This window comes from Carlito syrichta, unplaced genomic scaffold (genome assembly GCF_000164805.1).
Source record: "Carlito syrichta isolate Samal-C Ts95f unplaced genomic scaffold, Tarsius_syrichta-2.0.1 Scaffold313978, whole genome shotgun sequence".
Lineage (NCBI taxonomy): Eukaryota > Metazoa > Chordata > Mammalia > Primates > Tarsiidae > Carlito > Carlito syrichta.
Window position 1 is genome coordinate 159,766 of NW_007258074.1, and position 12,517 is coordinate 172,282.

A 12,517-nucleotide genomic window follows, 5' to 3' on the forward strand; every position below is an offset into this window, starting at 1 on the left:
CCACCTCAAAAAACAAACAAACAAACAAACAAAAAGAATTGGATTTCCTCAACCTATGGGTGTTGTTACAGACCCCTCTGAGATTCCTCTGAAAGCTAAGCATATACAAAATTTTATATGCAATTTCTGGATCCATGAAGCCCGTCCAGGAAAAAAAAATCTTTTTTTTTCTCCTTTTTTCCCCTTCCTTTTAAGTAAAGGAGAATCTGGCATCCTAAAAGATCCACTATAAAACCTGAGCTGTTATACCCAGAGAAAATTTTCTGAAGCTAAGAATTTATATCTGTAAAAATCTTGATAGTCCTAAGGTATATGAGACAAGAATAATCCTAACATGAAAAGGAAAGAGAAGAAAAGAGAGGAGTGCCAAGAGATGTTGGCAGGGAGGGGAAGGGTAGGGGAAGACAGTACTATTTACTAAGCACAAATTATTTCCTAGGTTGCTATACGACTACCATACATACTGTTTAATTTTTTATCGGCATATAAGGAAGGCACTGTTACCGTTATTTTACAAATGAGAAAACTAGAGCTCAGAGAACTTGAGTACCTTGTCCAGAGTCACCCATAGCTAGAAAGTAGCAGATCTGTTTAAACCAAATCTATGGGCTCCACAGGCCATGTTCTTTCCAAGGACATGTTCAAACTATTAAGCCAAAATGGAACCAATTATATATACTCTGTTCAGATAACATTGATATCTGTCTTAAAATTTCTTTTAAGTGCTGGGCGCAATGGCTTATGCCTGTAATTCCAACACTTTGGGAGGTGGAGGTAGGAAGATTGCCTGAGCCCAGGGATTTGAGACCAGCCTGGGCAACTTGGTAACACCTCATCTCTACAATAAATAAAAAAATTAGCCAGGTTTGGTGGCGTGTGACTGTAGTTCCAGCTACTTGGAAGGCTGAGGCAGAAGGATCACCTGAGCCCAGCAGGTCGAGGCTGTGGTGGCCGTACATGTGCTACTGCATCCTAGCCTGGGCATCATCCAACTCCAACTCCAAAAAAAATAAAAGCAAAAACAAAAAACCCCAAAAATGTATTTCAAGAATTCCATTAAGAGTGACATGAGTAGGCTAAGCTATGGTGTGGCCATGTGTTCTTTGAGCTATGGCCAGGGCATGTTTTCTTAAGCTTTGGCCACCTCCCTTACTTTGGGGAGGTGAACCCCCTTTTCTTCTCTCTTTCTAATTTAGTTTTTAAATAAACCATATCTCTTAATCTTAAAAAAAAGAGTGACATGGGTAAAAAGTCTGCAATAATGTCACTGAATTATTAAACATTAGGCCTTCTTTTGTCAAATAATGATCATTAGATTTGACTGCTAGGAAACTTAATAGTAATATACTTCTGAGCATGCAAAAACTTAGAGGACTCAGAGAAGAAGAAACACAGGCCTTTTTTAAAAAGGACATTTTCTTTGGAAAAAAAATCTGTTTTGTTGTCTGTTTTAGATGAATGTTTCTTGGAGAAAGAACATACATTGGTTTTGTGTGAATCACTCTACTCAGAATTCCACAGTTCATGTGAATACTCCACAACCTGATGAGGTCACACTGGTTAACCAACACTACATACCTTCCAATTTACAGTATTAAGGTAGAGGCTGCTTTCTTTATATGTTTATTAAGTGGCCTCATTTTAAAAGCAACAAACTCCAAATAAAGTTGAAGTGAATTTTTAAAAAACCTACCGTAAACTTGGGTCTGAACTGCCTAAATTAAGTAATGCGATATTGAGCAGTGTCCCAGGGACATCTTTTGGCCGAATCTTGGTGTGCTGGGGGATGGAGTCAGGTTGTGACAGCTCCCAGCGGGTCCGGATATGAATGATAGACTGGACGATGGCTTCACACTCCTGGTGCATGAAGGTGAGCGGTGTGCCCTGGTTTGCAATGGTTAAGGTGAACTGGTTCTCATCCACTAGGCAGATTTCCTCAATTTCCGAGGCATAATAGATATCATTTAGAAAGACTGATTGCCCTAGGACTTTCGTTCGCTCTGCTGAGGTTACTTGAACAGCAGTAGAACCAACCTGGAAAGTGGTGGTGAGGGGGTGGAGTGGAGAAGAATTAGATTCCATTATGCAGAATTCTAAGAGGCACTGAAAACCAACCAATCAACCAAACAAAACACTAGGTTTGCCATTTAGGAAAGAGTAACCACCATCATATATTCAAATGGGTTCAATAATTATTGTGATAAATGCTCTCAAAAGAAACTAAAAACATCAGAAAAAGTTTTAATTTTGCTTTTAAAAAGATCAAGAATTCTATAGACAAGTACTGATTTCATCCTGAAGGTTCATGTTCCTCACTCTGTAGAAACCATGTCATAATCAGCACTCTCACCAGGGAATTTCCACTCCCCACACATGCCTACCATTTGACTGACATACAGCAAACTACTCTCTCTACAATGTTCATCTGCCTCCTGCCTAAGCTAGAAGATAATTAAGTGAACACTCTCAGGTCTTTTGCAGGACACTCCATGAAGACAGAAACCTTGTTCTTCCTGTATCTAGATTTACTGGATATTTGATATACAACTAGGGGACACCTAGGAAGGCCAGGATATAATCTAGTTAGTCAAGAAAGGCAATAAATCATTTACAAAACAAAGACTGAAACTTACTTTAATAGAAACTTTGGTATCTTTGTGAGCTAGCTTGAGGGCATTGTGGAATACCTTTAGGTCCTCTTCTAAAGCCAAGGTGGCAGCAGGTAGTTTCTGTTGTTCGTGCTCTATGTGCTCAGCCAATTTCCCCGGACAGTCTATGAAAACGAGCCTTTTACTACCTTTGAGGCCAGTCAGCAGTCGCTCATGATACTTGGTGTACTCCCTGACCCAGGAGTTACAGTTGTAGATATACACTGCAGAGACATTGTCATAAGCAAAGCCAGGAAAAACGACAAACCACTTGGAGAGAAAGTCTGTTTTAAAGCGATTGCTAGGCCCAGTATGGGTAAGGTCTACTACAATTTCATATGGCTTCGCATAATATGGCTTCAAAGTCAGCAAAACATGATATATCAGCAAATCACCATTGATTTGGCCAGTTTTGAACCTAAGGAAGATAAAAAAGGACACAGATTGTTAACAGAGTTTTGAATAAATGTATAGATGCCATTGATCTATTTTATTTCTTTATTTTCCAATTCGTTTTCTAGAGAGAACAATATAAAACAATTATTCAAAGTCTGGATTCATTTTTTAAATCCATTGTTTTTCAGTTACTGAAAAATAAGGCTAAAGAAAGGGCAGAGACACATCTCTAATTCAAAAATTTTGAACAACAGCAACAATAAAAACTTTGCCCATTAGTCAAGAAAAGAAGAAGACATTGGGCACTGGTTGGTTGTCTCCAGGTCCACCAACTTACCAGTGAATGCCTCGGATGGAAATGACCTGCCTGGAGCTCTGGAATGAATTGGAATGGCTTTAGCCAATCCATTTACCCCACCTAGCCCAGAGATCGACTTGGCAATGAACATACTGTACAAAACAGGACAACTAGGGCCAACGAAGCCCAATTCAGGGACTTCAGCTCGAATTTCAGGAATCTGAGCCCCTTCTTTGCTGGTGTTTACAAATAAGGGAACACACAGCCCTAGGAGTTGCAAGTTCACATGCTGGGATATGGGAAAAAAAAAAAACAAACCCTGCCTAAAGCTGAAGAGAAGGGTGCAGAGGAATGCAGAAGAGAACTGTGGCCCCGGCCACATCTGAATCTGACAGTCTCTAATGGGTTCAAACTTATCCTTGGACTATTCCCTTTCCCTGTACAACCCAATAAATACCACTTTTTGATTAAGCCATATTAGGTCATATGTTGCTTAAAACCAAAAGAAAGCTAATAAACATGAGTTACCATGGTGAAGACCATGGGAAAACCCTGAAGAAACAATACTGGAATTTCAAATCAAAGCAACCTATATTAACTTAGGCCCAACATTTTCCATACGTGATGACTCTGGTGATAGTACTACAAGTCAGCCATGATAGGTATCTTCACCTCAGAGGTTGGTTAACGGGTACAAAACATAGTCAGATAGAAGGAACAATTTCTAATGTTCATAACTTATTGTATATTTCAAAACAGCTAAAAGAGAATATTTGAAATGTTCCCAACACAAAGAAATGACAAATGTTTGAGGTGATAGATATTCTAATTACCCTGATTTGATTACACATTGTACGTGTGTACCAAAATATCACACATACCCCAGAAATATGTACAATTATCAGTAAAAAAAGTCTTCATCTCAGAGTTTTAAATTCTGATGGTAGTGAATAAGATAAAAAAATATGACAAGTTAAATGATTTTAAAATAAGAGAAATATTTCAAGATAAAATACATGAGGTAGTAGTATGCAATCACTTATCAAAGGAACTGCAGAAAAAAATATGCTATTAAGTTCAAAGGGGGAAAGATCAACACAAATGGGGTAGTCAGTATAAACTACTGCTTGAGCCCAGGAGTTTGAGACCAACCTGGGCAACACAGTGTGATTCCATCTCACAATTTAAAATAAATAAAAAAAAATAAAAGAAGATGATACAGTGGTTGAACCAGGTGGGAGGAATTCAGAACTCAACAAGAAGCCTGGGCAGGCCTTATGGAGAGAGGTAAAGAGGAAAAGAAATAGGTAACTAGATGTATTGGAAAACAGTCAGCTATTTTAACTGGATTGGGGGGTTCGTGTAGGGAAGTTTTGAGAGATAAATAACCAAATTATGAAGGGACAATAACTGCTCAACCAAGAGGTTTAGGCTTTCTCTTAGGATCTTATATTTCTCAGAACCAACTGTAGTGCTTGGTTATAATGCGCTTTCCTGGTCCTGGCCCAAACCTACACTAAATATGAATCTTTGGAGTAAGGACTGTACATTTTTATTGCAATTAAACAACATTTTTATCTGATCTATATGTGCACAAACATCTATGAGTCACTGATGTAGGTATTAAGATATTATTCAACAATTTTTCCTTTAAAGGAAGGGGTGATATGACCAAAGAGAGTGATATATACAAAATATATGGAGGAGTCAGGGCTAATAGGAAGGCTCTTAAGGCCCTAAAATACTACTGTGGCAGCAAAAACAGGAAAGCAGCAGCCAATACAAGAATACGAAGGAAGGCCCAACAAGATATGAAGGGAGGCCCAACATGATCAGTGCTGAAGAACTTGAATTGAAAGGACCTGTTGTATATAAGCCTCTGAGATTACAAAGAATGTTGCCGTCATGAACAAAAACAAGGAGATCACGAGGGACAGCCACTTTTAAAGAAAAAAATACTTTTTAAATTAAATTTATTTATTTTTATTTATTTATTTATTTTTATTTATTTATTTATTTTTTTGAGTTGGAGTCTCACTCTGTCACCCAGACTGGAGTGCAGTGGCCGCTCCCGGCCACTGCAGCCTCGACTTGCTGGGGCTCTGGCAATCCTTCAGCCTCAGCCTTCCAAGTAGCAGGAACTACAGGCGAGCGCTACCACACCCGGCTAATTTTTTTGATTTATTGTAGAGATGAAGTCTCGCCAAGTTGCCCAGGCGGGTCTCGAACCCGGGGGCTCAGGCAATCCACTCACCTCAGCCACGGGATTACAGGCTGAGCCGAGCCCAGCTTTAAATTAAATTTTTAAAAATCTTTTTACAGATGGGGTCTTGCTATGTTGCCCAGGCTGGATTCAAACTCCTGAGCTTAAGTGATCCTCCTGTCACAGCCTCCCACAAAGCTGGGACTAAAGGTACATGCCACTGTGCCTGGTTCTTAAAGTCTGTTTTAGATATGTTAAATTTGAAGTGATGACAAGACATTCAAGGGGAGTGTGTAAGTGTGTATATAAGTCTATTCTACTTTAAGAAGAAAACAAGTGGTTTATTAAAATCATGTTTATTCAGATATTTTCTCAAATCATTGTTGCAGCTCCACAATTTAGAATGTCAGTTATATATATTGCTGTTTCTATTATCTGACTAATACCCCAAGGACTCCAAACTCTCAATTTCAAATCAGTCTGCATTATATAAATATCATTTTTTAAAGAAGATTTTAAGGCTACAGGGAAGATGCCATTTTAAAAACCACTTGAATAACACTAATATATCATTTAAAAGCATGCAGCAGGCATATGGATTGAGCATAAGGTTAAAAGACATTAAATGGAAAACCCTCCCTGCTCTGGGGGCGGAGACTTGTTCTACAAAGCCTCCTGTCATGCCAGTGGCCAACTACACAAGTTGGAGGATTTTTTCCCCCCTGTGACATGTGCCTTAGTTGCAGTAGAAAGGAAATGTGTCATCTGTGGTTTGGTTTTAAAAGTGGAAAACTAGCTGCACATATCCTTTTTTTTTTTTTTTTTTTACTGCAGATTTACTTTAAGGTTCATTTTCTCCAAGTCTATTCTGCTTTCATTAAGAAGACAAGGAAAGAAGTGATTTATTAAAATCACGTTGTAATCAGATTTTGACCAAGCATTTTGTAAGGTAGGTTATATATATGGCTTTTCTTACGCCTTTTCACTTCTAACTTCGTATAGCTCGGTGTTTGAGGAAATGCTTTCAAGAGTGTATAACAATCTCACTAACAAAGTAGAATCATAAGTGATTGAAAAGATATACTGTTTTTTCTGTCCTATTATGTAAAACTTAAATTAGAAACAGAAAGATTTGCCATCAATATGGAGTTTTAAATTAGGGTTAAGAAGGATATGAGATTGAACTCTACAAGTGAATTGGAAAGTTTTGTTATTTTAAAAAGTTAAAAAATAAATTTCTCATAACTAATGCTTAGGGGCATTATAAATTTTATTGAAAGTGACCAGAGATAAAGAAAACTTTTGATAACACAACCTGGCTTCTGTGGCATAAACTGTAGATGCAGAAACAGTCTGCAATTCTCAGACATTTGCAAGGGTAAGAGAAAGTCTCATTTTGTCACAGTTTGTTTATCTGGGCACGACAGTACATCTGGCTGAAGACAATCAACAGCGGGCCTATTATCTGTTCTGTGGTAAGCACTGCTAAAATGTGTACCAATACCACGATGTATACTACATTGTTAATGAACTGATGTGACCAGAATAACTCATTTTAAATTATTTTAGCATCTAATGCAGAAGTCCAATCTAGTATAAAAAGATGGAAATTACTTGCTAACCCAATTTCGAGTATTTCTTTTTATGAAAAATTATAAGTATCCAAAGATTTATGTCACTCAACTTAAAAACTGAAGCTGAACACTATTATACAGAAGCCAGTGAACTGTACTTTAACTGCCTACTAAAGGTCATAATCCCCAAAGTAATCTTAATCCTAGAACATTTAGTCAAAGTTTTATCTTTCCTACTATTAATACGAAACATTACTTCAGAGGTAGCTTCCAGTTAGCATTATTTATTATATGCAACTTTTGTTTGTATAACTCAACTTATCACACTTCTTACTTTCAATTTCTATATTTCAGTAGTATACAAATGCTACCCAATGACATATAACAACCATTCTTATAAAATATTGACGCTCAAAAGCATGACTAGTAGTAGCATCTGTGTCACCTAGGAGTGGGTTTAGAGATACAGAACCTCAGGTCCCCATCTAGACCTGCTGAATCAGAATCTGAATTAAAAAAAAAAAAAAAAAAAAAAGGACTGCCATGCACATTGAAGTTTGACTAAAACGTCTATAATATATACAGGGTTCTTAGTTTAAGAACCTGGCAATTTTGTTTAGTAAATCTCAGAAAAACAATCTAGTTTTGTTTTTAGTTCCTTCAAATACATGCTAACAATAAAATACTTTTTCAAAAATAGCTCAGGACAAAACAGGTATATTACTATAAGATACCTCAATCATGTTATAAATCTTTTGTGGTAGGTTAGCAGTACCTGGAGCTGCTCAATTTCAAGACATGCCATTTCTAGTTAAATCTTTAATCATATGGTCAAAAATAAGAATTTAGAATAGAATCTATCTCCTTTTTGTACCGGCTCCCAGGAAGCTCAGAGATGAAACTGAAATACATTTTTCAATCATATGTTGAGATGCTTACAATCTGTCACTTCATTCTAAATCTCCAAGATGCTGATGTTCTATTTCTTCCTATTTTATTGTACAATTTCCTGTACAGAATTATATCACAGCCAGACAAAAATGCTGAAAAAAGCCACAACTTTTACTGAACTTTGAAGATTATTCAGAATAAAACTACTGCTTTTTCTGTGTTTTGCTGTTTTTAAATTGAGAAAACTAGCATGTCTTTGCTTTCAGAAAGTCACAGTAAGTTAAGGGAAATAGAGGTAAAAAAAGAGAACCAATACCTTAAAACTGCTTTCACAAATACTAGGAATATATTTCTAAGTACCAGCTTTATTCTAAGCATCAAGATAAACACCTAAGAAGAAAAAAAGAAAACCCTGAATTCCTATTTGTAGTCTACTTTCTTTTGGTTGCTACCCCCACTCCCCACCAAAAAAATTGCATTTTCTTTTCATACACGAAACAAGATGCTCAAGGTCACATTTATTCTTTACTATAAAGATGGATGATAGGTTAGTTAGAAGGTGGGGAAGTTTCTGCAAGAAATGATTTTTTCTTTTTAAAGGAGGAATCAAAAAATAAAAGCAGAAGTATCTGACTCAAAGCAGAAGTCTAGACTGTTAAAAGAGAGAAAACTATATAAAGCTATGATGTTCAGTTTAAAATAATTATTAGTTATTTGTAATGCTAACTTCTAGCATCTGAGAGTATAATAGAAATTAAATTCCTTCTTTATACAAAGTCTAAGAATAATAGAAAAAAATCAGTTGAGAAGGAATTCAAACAGGTAGTTAGCACACGTTAGGCGTGTAGCTTACTTGTAACATCTCAACTATCTTTAACTACAATTACCCAAACTAGGAACAGTATTCTTTCACAAATTAACAAACTATATTGCTATCCCAACAGTTGGTCAGTCTACTCATGGACATGGAACACATAGGACGCTACCTGCATTTTGCCTTTCTGATGACAACAGTTTTTTCTTTGTCTCCTGGAACAAAAGCAAACTATAACTATCTGTGGCCTAACACTACTACTGCCTGGGATTCGGCTATTCAAAACAAGACAGGCAGAAGCCAAAATGAAAGCGTTAACACAAACTCTGTAACTCCTGAAGTCGATTATAAAGGCAATTCTGTAAACCTGCCTGAAACAGCAACACCTCATACCGTGTCTTTAACTTCTAAATCTGATCAGGAACTTTACACTGTCAGGCACAGCTCTCCAACAGCACAGAGCAGCGAAAACACCAGCAAAAGTCACAGTGAAATTTTCAAAAAGGAAGTCTGTGAGGAAAACAACAACAACATGGCGATGCTGATTTGCTTAATTATAATTGCAGTGCTTTTTCTTATTTGTACCCTTCTATTTCTATCAACTGTGGTTCTAGCAAACAAAGTCTCATCTCTCAGACAAGCAAAACAAGTAGGCAAGCGGCAGCCTAGAAGCAATGGCGATTTTCTGGCAAGCAGTGGTCTATGGTCTGCTGAATCAGACACTTGGAAAAGAGCAAAGCAGCTCACAGGACCCAACCTCATGATGCAATCTGCTGGAGTGCTCACAGCTACACGGGAAAGGAAAGATGAAGAAGGAACTGAAAAACTTACTAACTAACAGATGGTTTAGTGAAGAAAAATGCAAAGTAGCAATGAGAAAGGTTATGGAGTAAAAATGAATTCAAAGTGTTGGTCTGCCGATCTAAATAAAACCCACCATGGGTAGGCCTTGCAATGTAGAATCATGCAGGCGAGAAGGGAAGAGGTACGTCTGTGTACTTCACTATTTAAACTGTGTGGTTTTGTTTTGACACTGACTATTTTAAAAAGCAAATAACAAAACAAGCATTTGAGGAAGGTTTTAAAGATAAATTGAGGAAACAGATTAATAGAGATAGCAAGGAATAATGCAATAAATATTCCCTATTCAATAACAGCAGTTAGATAATCTTTGTCTGAATGTAATTAAACTCTGAAGAGTTTCGGTATGCCCTTAGAGCCAAGCATATGCTTCAGCATCTAACAGAAGTCAGATTCCTAACGCATACAGTTGGACTGTATAATTTAATGGTACCTTTGTTGGGTGTGGCAGAACCTACACCAGCTCAATCAACACAACTAACTTTAGACTAGATGCTTTCATCTTTACATACAACACACGTAAGAATGTGTTTTTTTACTATAAATACTAAATTAAAACTTTTAATTTTGCATAATACATTAAAACTTGTTAGAATAAACCTGACTATATATATTTGCATTAAGTTTATTATCTTAGAGAACATACTGTAAAGACCAATAAGAAACAGGTAAGATAGCTAAACCAGATCAACTAAGACAAAACAGATCAACTAAAATAGATAAGATATATAACTATACCAATAGGCAAAGCATAAATGTAAAGTACATTTTACTGCTTGAGGGAAACATTCATCTTTTCTTTAAATACTGTTTACTGAAACATTAGCAACAAGTACCCAAATGTTAATTAATTTTTGGACTTCATGGATGTCAAGTAGCCTAATAAATGATCAATTTTATTTTTTACTATCCAATGTGACATGAGAAAAAAAAAAAAAAAAGTGTCTGTGTGTGTGTATATGTCTATATGTTTGTTCAAGTTTGGAAAACAGGATATTTTTGGTAGTTGTTTAATTTTTTATTTTTTTTTGAATTGGAGTCTCACTCTGTTGCCCAGGCTGGAGGGCAGTGGCACACTCCTGGCCAGCGCAGCCTCGACCTGCTGGGCTCTGGTGATGCTTCCGCCTCAGCCTTCTGAGTAGCTGGAACTACAGACGTACGCTACCATGCCCAGCTAATTTTTTGATTTATTGTAGAGATGAGGTCTCGCCAAGTTGCCCAGGCAGGTCTTGAACCCGTGGGCTTGGGCAATTCACTCACCTCAGCTTCCCAAAGGCGTGGGATTACAGGCTGAGCCACCAAGCCCGGCTAGTTGTTTAATCTTTAAAGAAAATTGGTAATGACTTACATTTAAGTCAAGACCCTTATCTTCAATTAAATATATTACAAAAATTGGTTTGAGAGATTTTTCCAAATATCTACTGAAACTGACATGGGCTTCCTAATTAAATGCCAGGCCACATATCAAATAAAAATATAAAAATCTCATCCCTATTGAGCAGTTATTTTGGGTAATAGGCTAGACATTTAAGGAATGTTAAACATTAAGGAATGTTTTATGTATTTTTTCCTAAGTATGACTACAATCTTACTCTGTCTTCTGGGCTAGTAATTCTCACCCTGGCTGCATATCAGAATCACCTAAAGAGTTTTTTTTAAAAATACCAAAGTCTAGTTCCCATAGCCTTCTTTTCATTCAGTTGGAATGGGGTGAGTGCCAAGCATTGGGAATTTTTACATAATCCCCTAGGTGACAGTGATCTTGGTCACCAAATTAACTTCTTACAAGTTTCATGGCTTCAAACATCTAGATTACATCTTAAAATGAGAGGAAAAAAATTAAAACATCAATTTTATTATCAATTTGTTACCAATTTGTAAAAAATAACTACTCCTTGGTGAGGATGTGGAAAAAAAGGAACGCTTCTACACTGCAGGTAGGAATGCAAATTAGTGCAATCTCTTTGGAAGGCAGGTGGCGATTTCTGAAAGAACTAGAAATTGACCTTCCATATGACCTAGGCAATCCCCCTATTGGGAATACACCTGGAGGAACTAAAATCAATCTACAAAATAGATACCCGCACACACATGTTTGTTGCAGCTCTATTCACAATAGCAAAAACATGGAACCAACCATGCTGCCCATCGAAGTTGGACTGGATTTTAAAAATGTGGTACATATACACAATGGAATACTATGCAGCCATAAAGAAGGACAAACATATGGACTTTGCAGCAACCTGGGTGGATTTAGAGTCTATCATACTCAGTGATCTATCACAGAAACAAGAACAGAGTACCATAAGCAGACCTTGAACATTTATCATAATACTATAAGAAAGGGATTGGCAGTAGTGAGAAACTGCCAGGGGAGATGGGGTAGATTAGCAGTTGAGGGAAACTGCCAGGGGAGGTGTGTGTGTGTGGGGGGGCATACCTCATCAACAGGGGTACGTACATAATGAACATTTGTATACCTAACCCTGAATTTTACCCATCTTTAAAATAAAAAATTTAAAAATAAAAATTATAAAAAACTATTTCCTAAACAATAAATCATAACCATATTATTCCAGATTAAGCTAAATGTCAACAAAATAAAAAGGAAAGCATGAGAATACTCATGCCAGTCGTGGTGATATCAGGTTATCTTTTGAGAAGTAAAATGGCCCAGATTAGAAATGAAGTTGGGCAGAGCTCCCATTTTGTGCAAAAATTAAAAATTTGGATTGTGCACCAGAACACATGGTAACAATAAAAGCACTCCTTTAATAAAGTGTCACAAATAATTACTTGTCAGAGAAAATAAAAACAAGTTTGGATTTTTGT

At 36.8% G+C, this 12,517-nt stretch overlaps 2 protein-coding genes across 4 annotated transcripts in view; one reads left to right on the top strand and one right to left on the bottom strand.

Moving 5' to 3' along the window:
* NF1 (neurofibromin 1) overlaps positions 1 to 12,517 on the bottom strand; it is a 200,159-nt gene that overhangs the window by 46,301 nt on the left and 141,341 nt on the right. For all 3 annotated transcript variants that reach the window (XM_021718895.1, XM_021718894.1, XM_021718893.1), the window contains 2 exons: positions 2,634 to 3,066; positions 1,694 to 2,034 (listed from right to left, as the gene is read on the bottom strand). In XM_021718895.1, the coding sequence (XP_021574570.1) occupies positions 1,694 to 2,034; positions 2,634 to 3,066 (774 nt within the window). The remainder of the gene's footprint in view (positions 1 to 1,693; positions 2,035 to 2,633; positions 3,067 to 12,517) is intronic.
* Positions 6,122 to 10,584, top strand: EVI2A (ecotropic viral integration site 2A). The gene is made up of 2 exons (XM_008070729.2): positions 6,122 to 6,494; positions 8,955 to 10,584. The coding sequence occupies exon 2, from the start codon at positions 8,970 to 8,972 to the stop codon at positions 9,660 to 9,662; it is 693 nt and encodes a 230-aa protein (XP_008068920.1). The 5' UTR covers positions 6,122 to 6,494; positions 8,955 to 8,969; the 3' UTR covers positions 9,663 to 10,584.

Coding starts and splice junctions, on each gene's coding strand:
- EVI2A (XM_008070729.2), top strand. CDS start 8,970: ATGGACATGGAACACATAGGACGCTACCTGCATTTTGCCTTTCTGATG.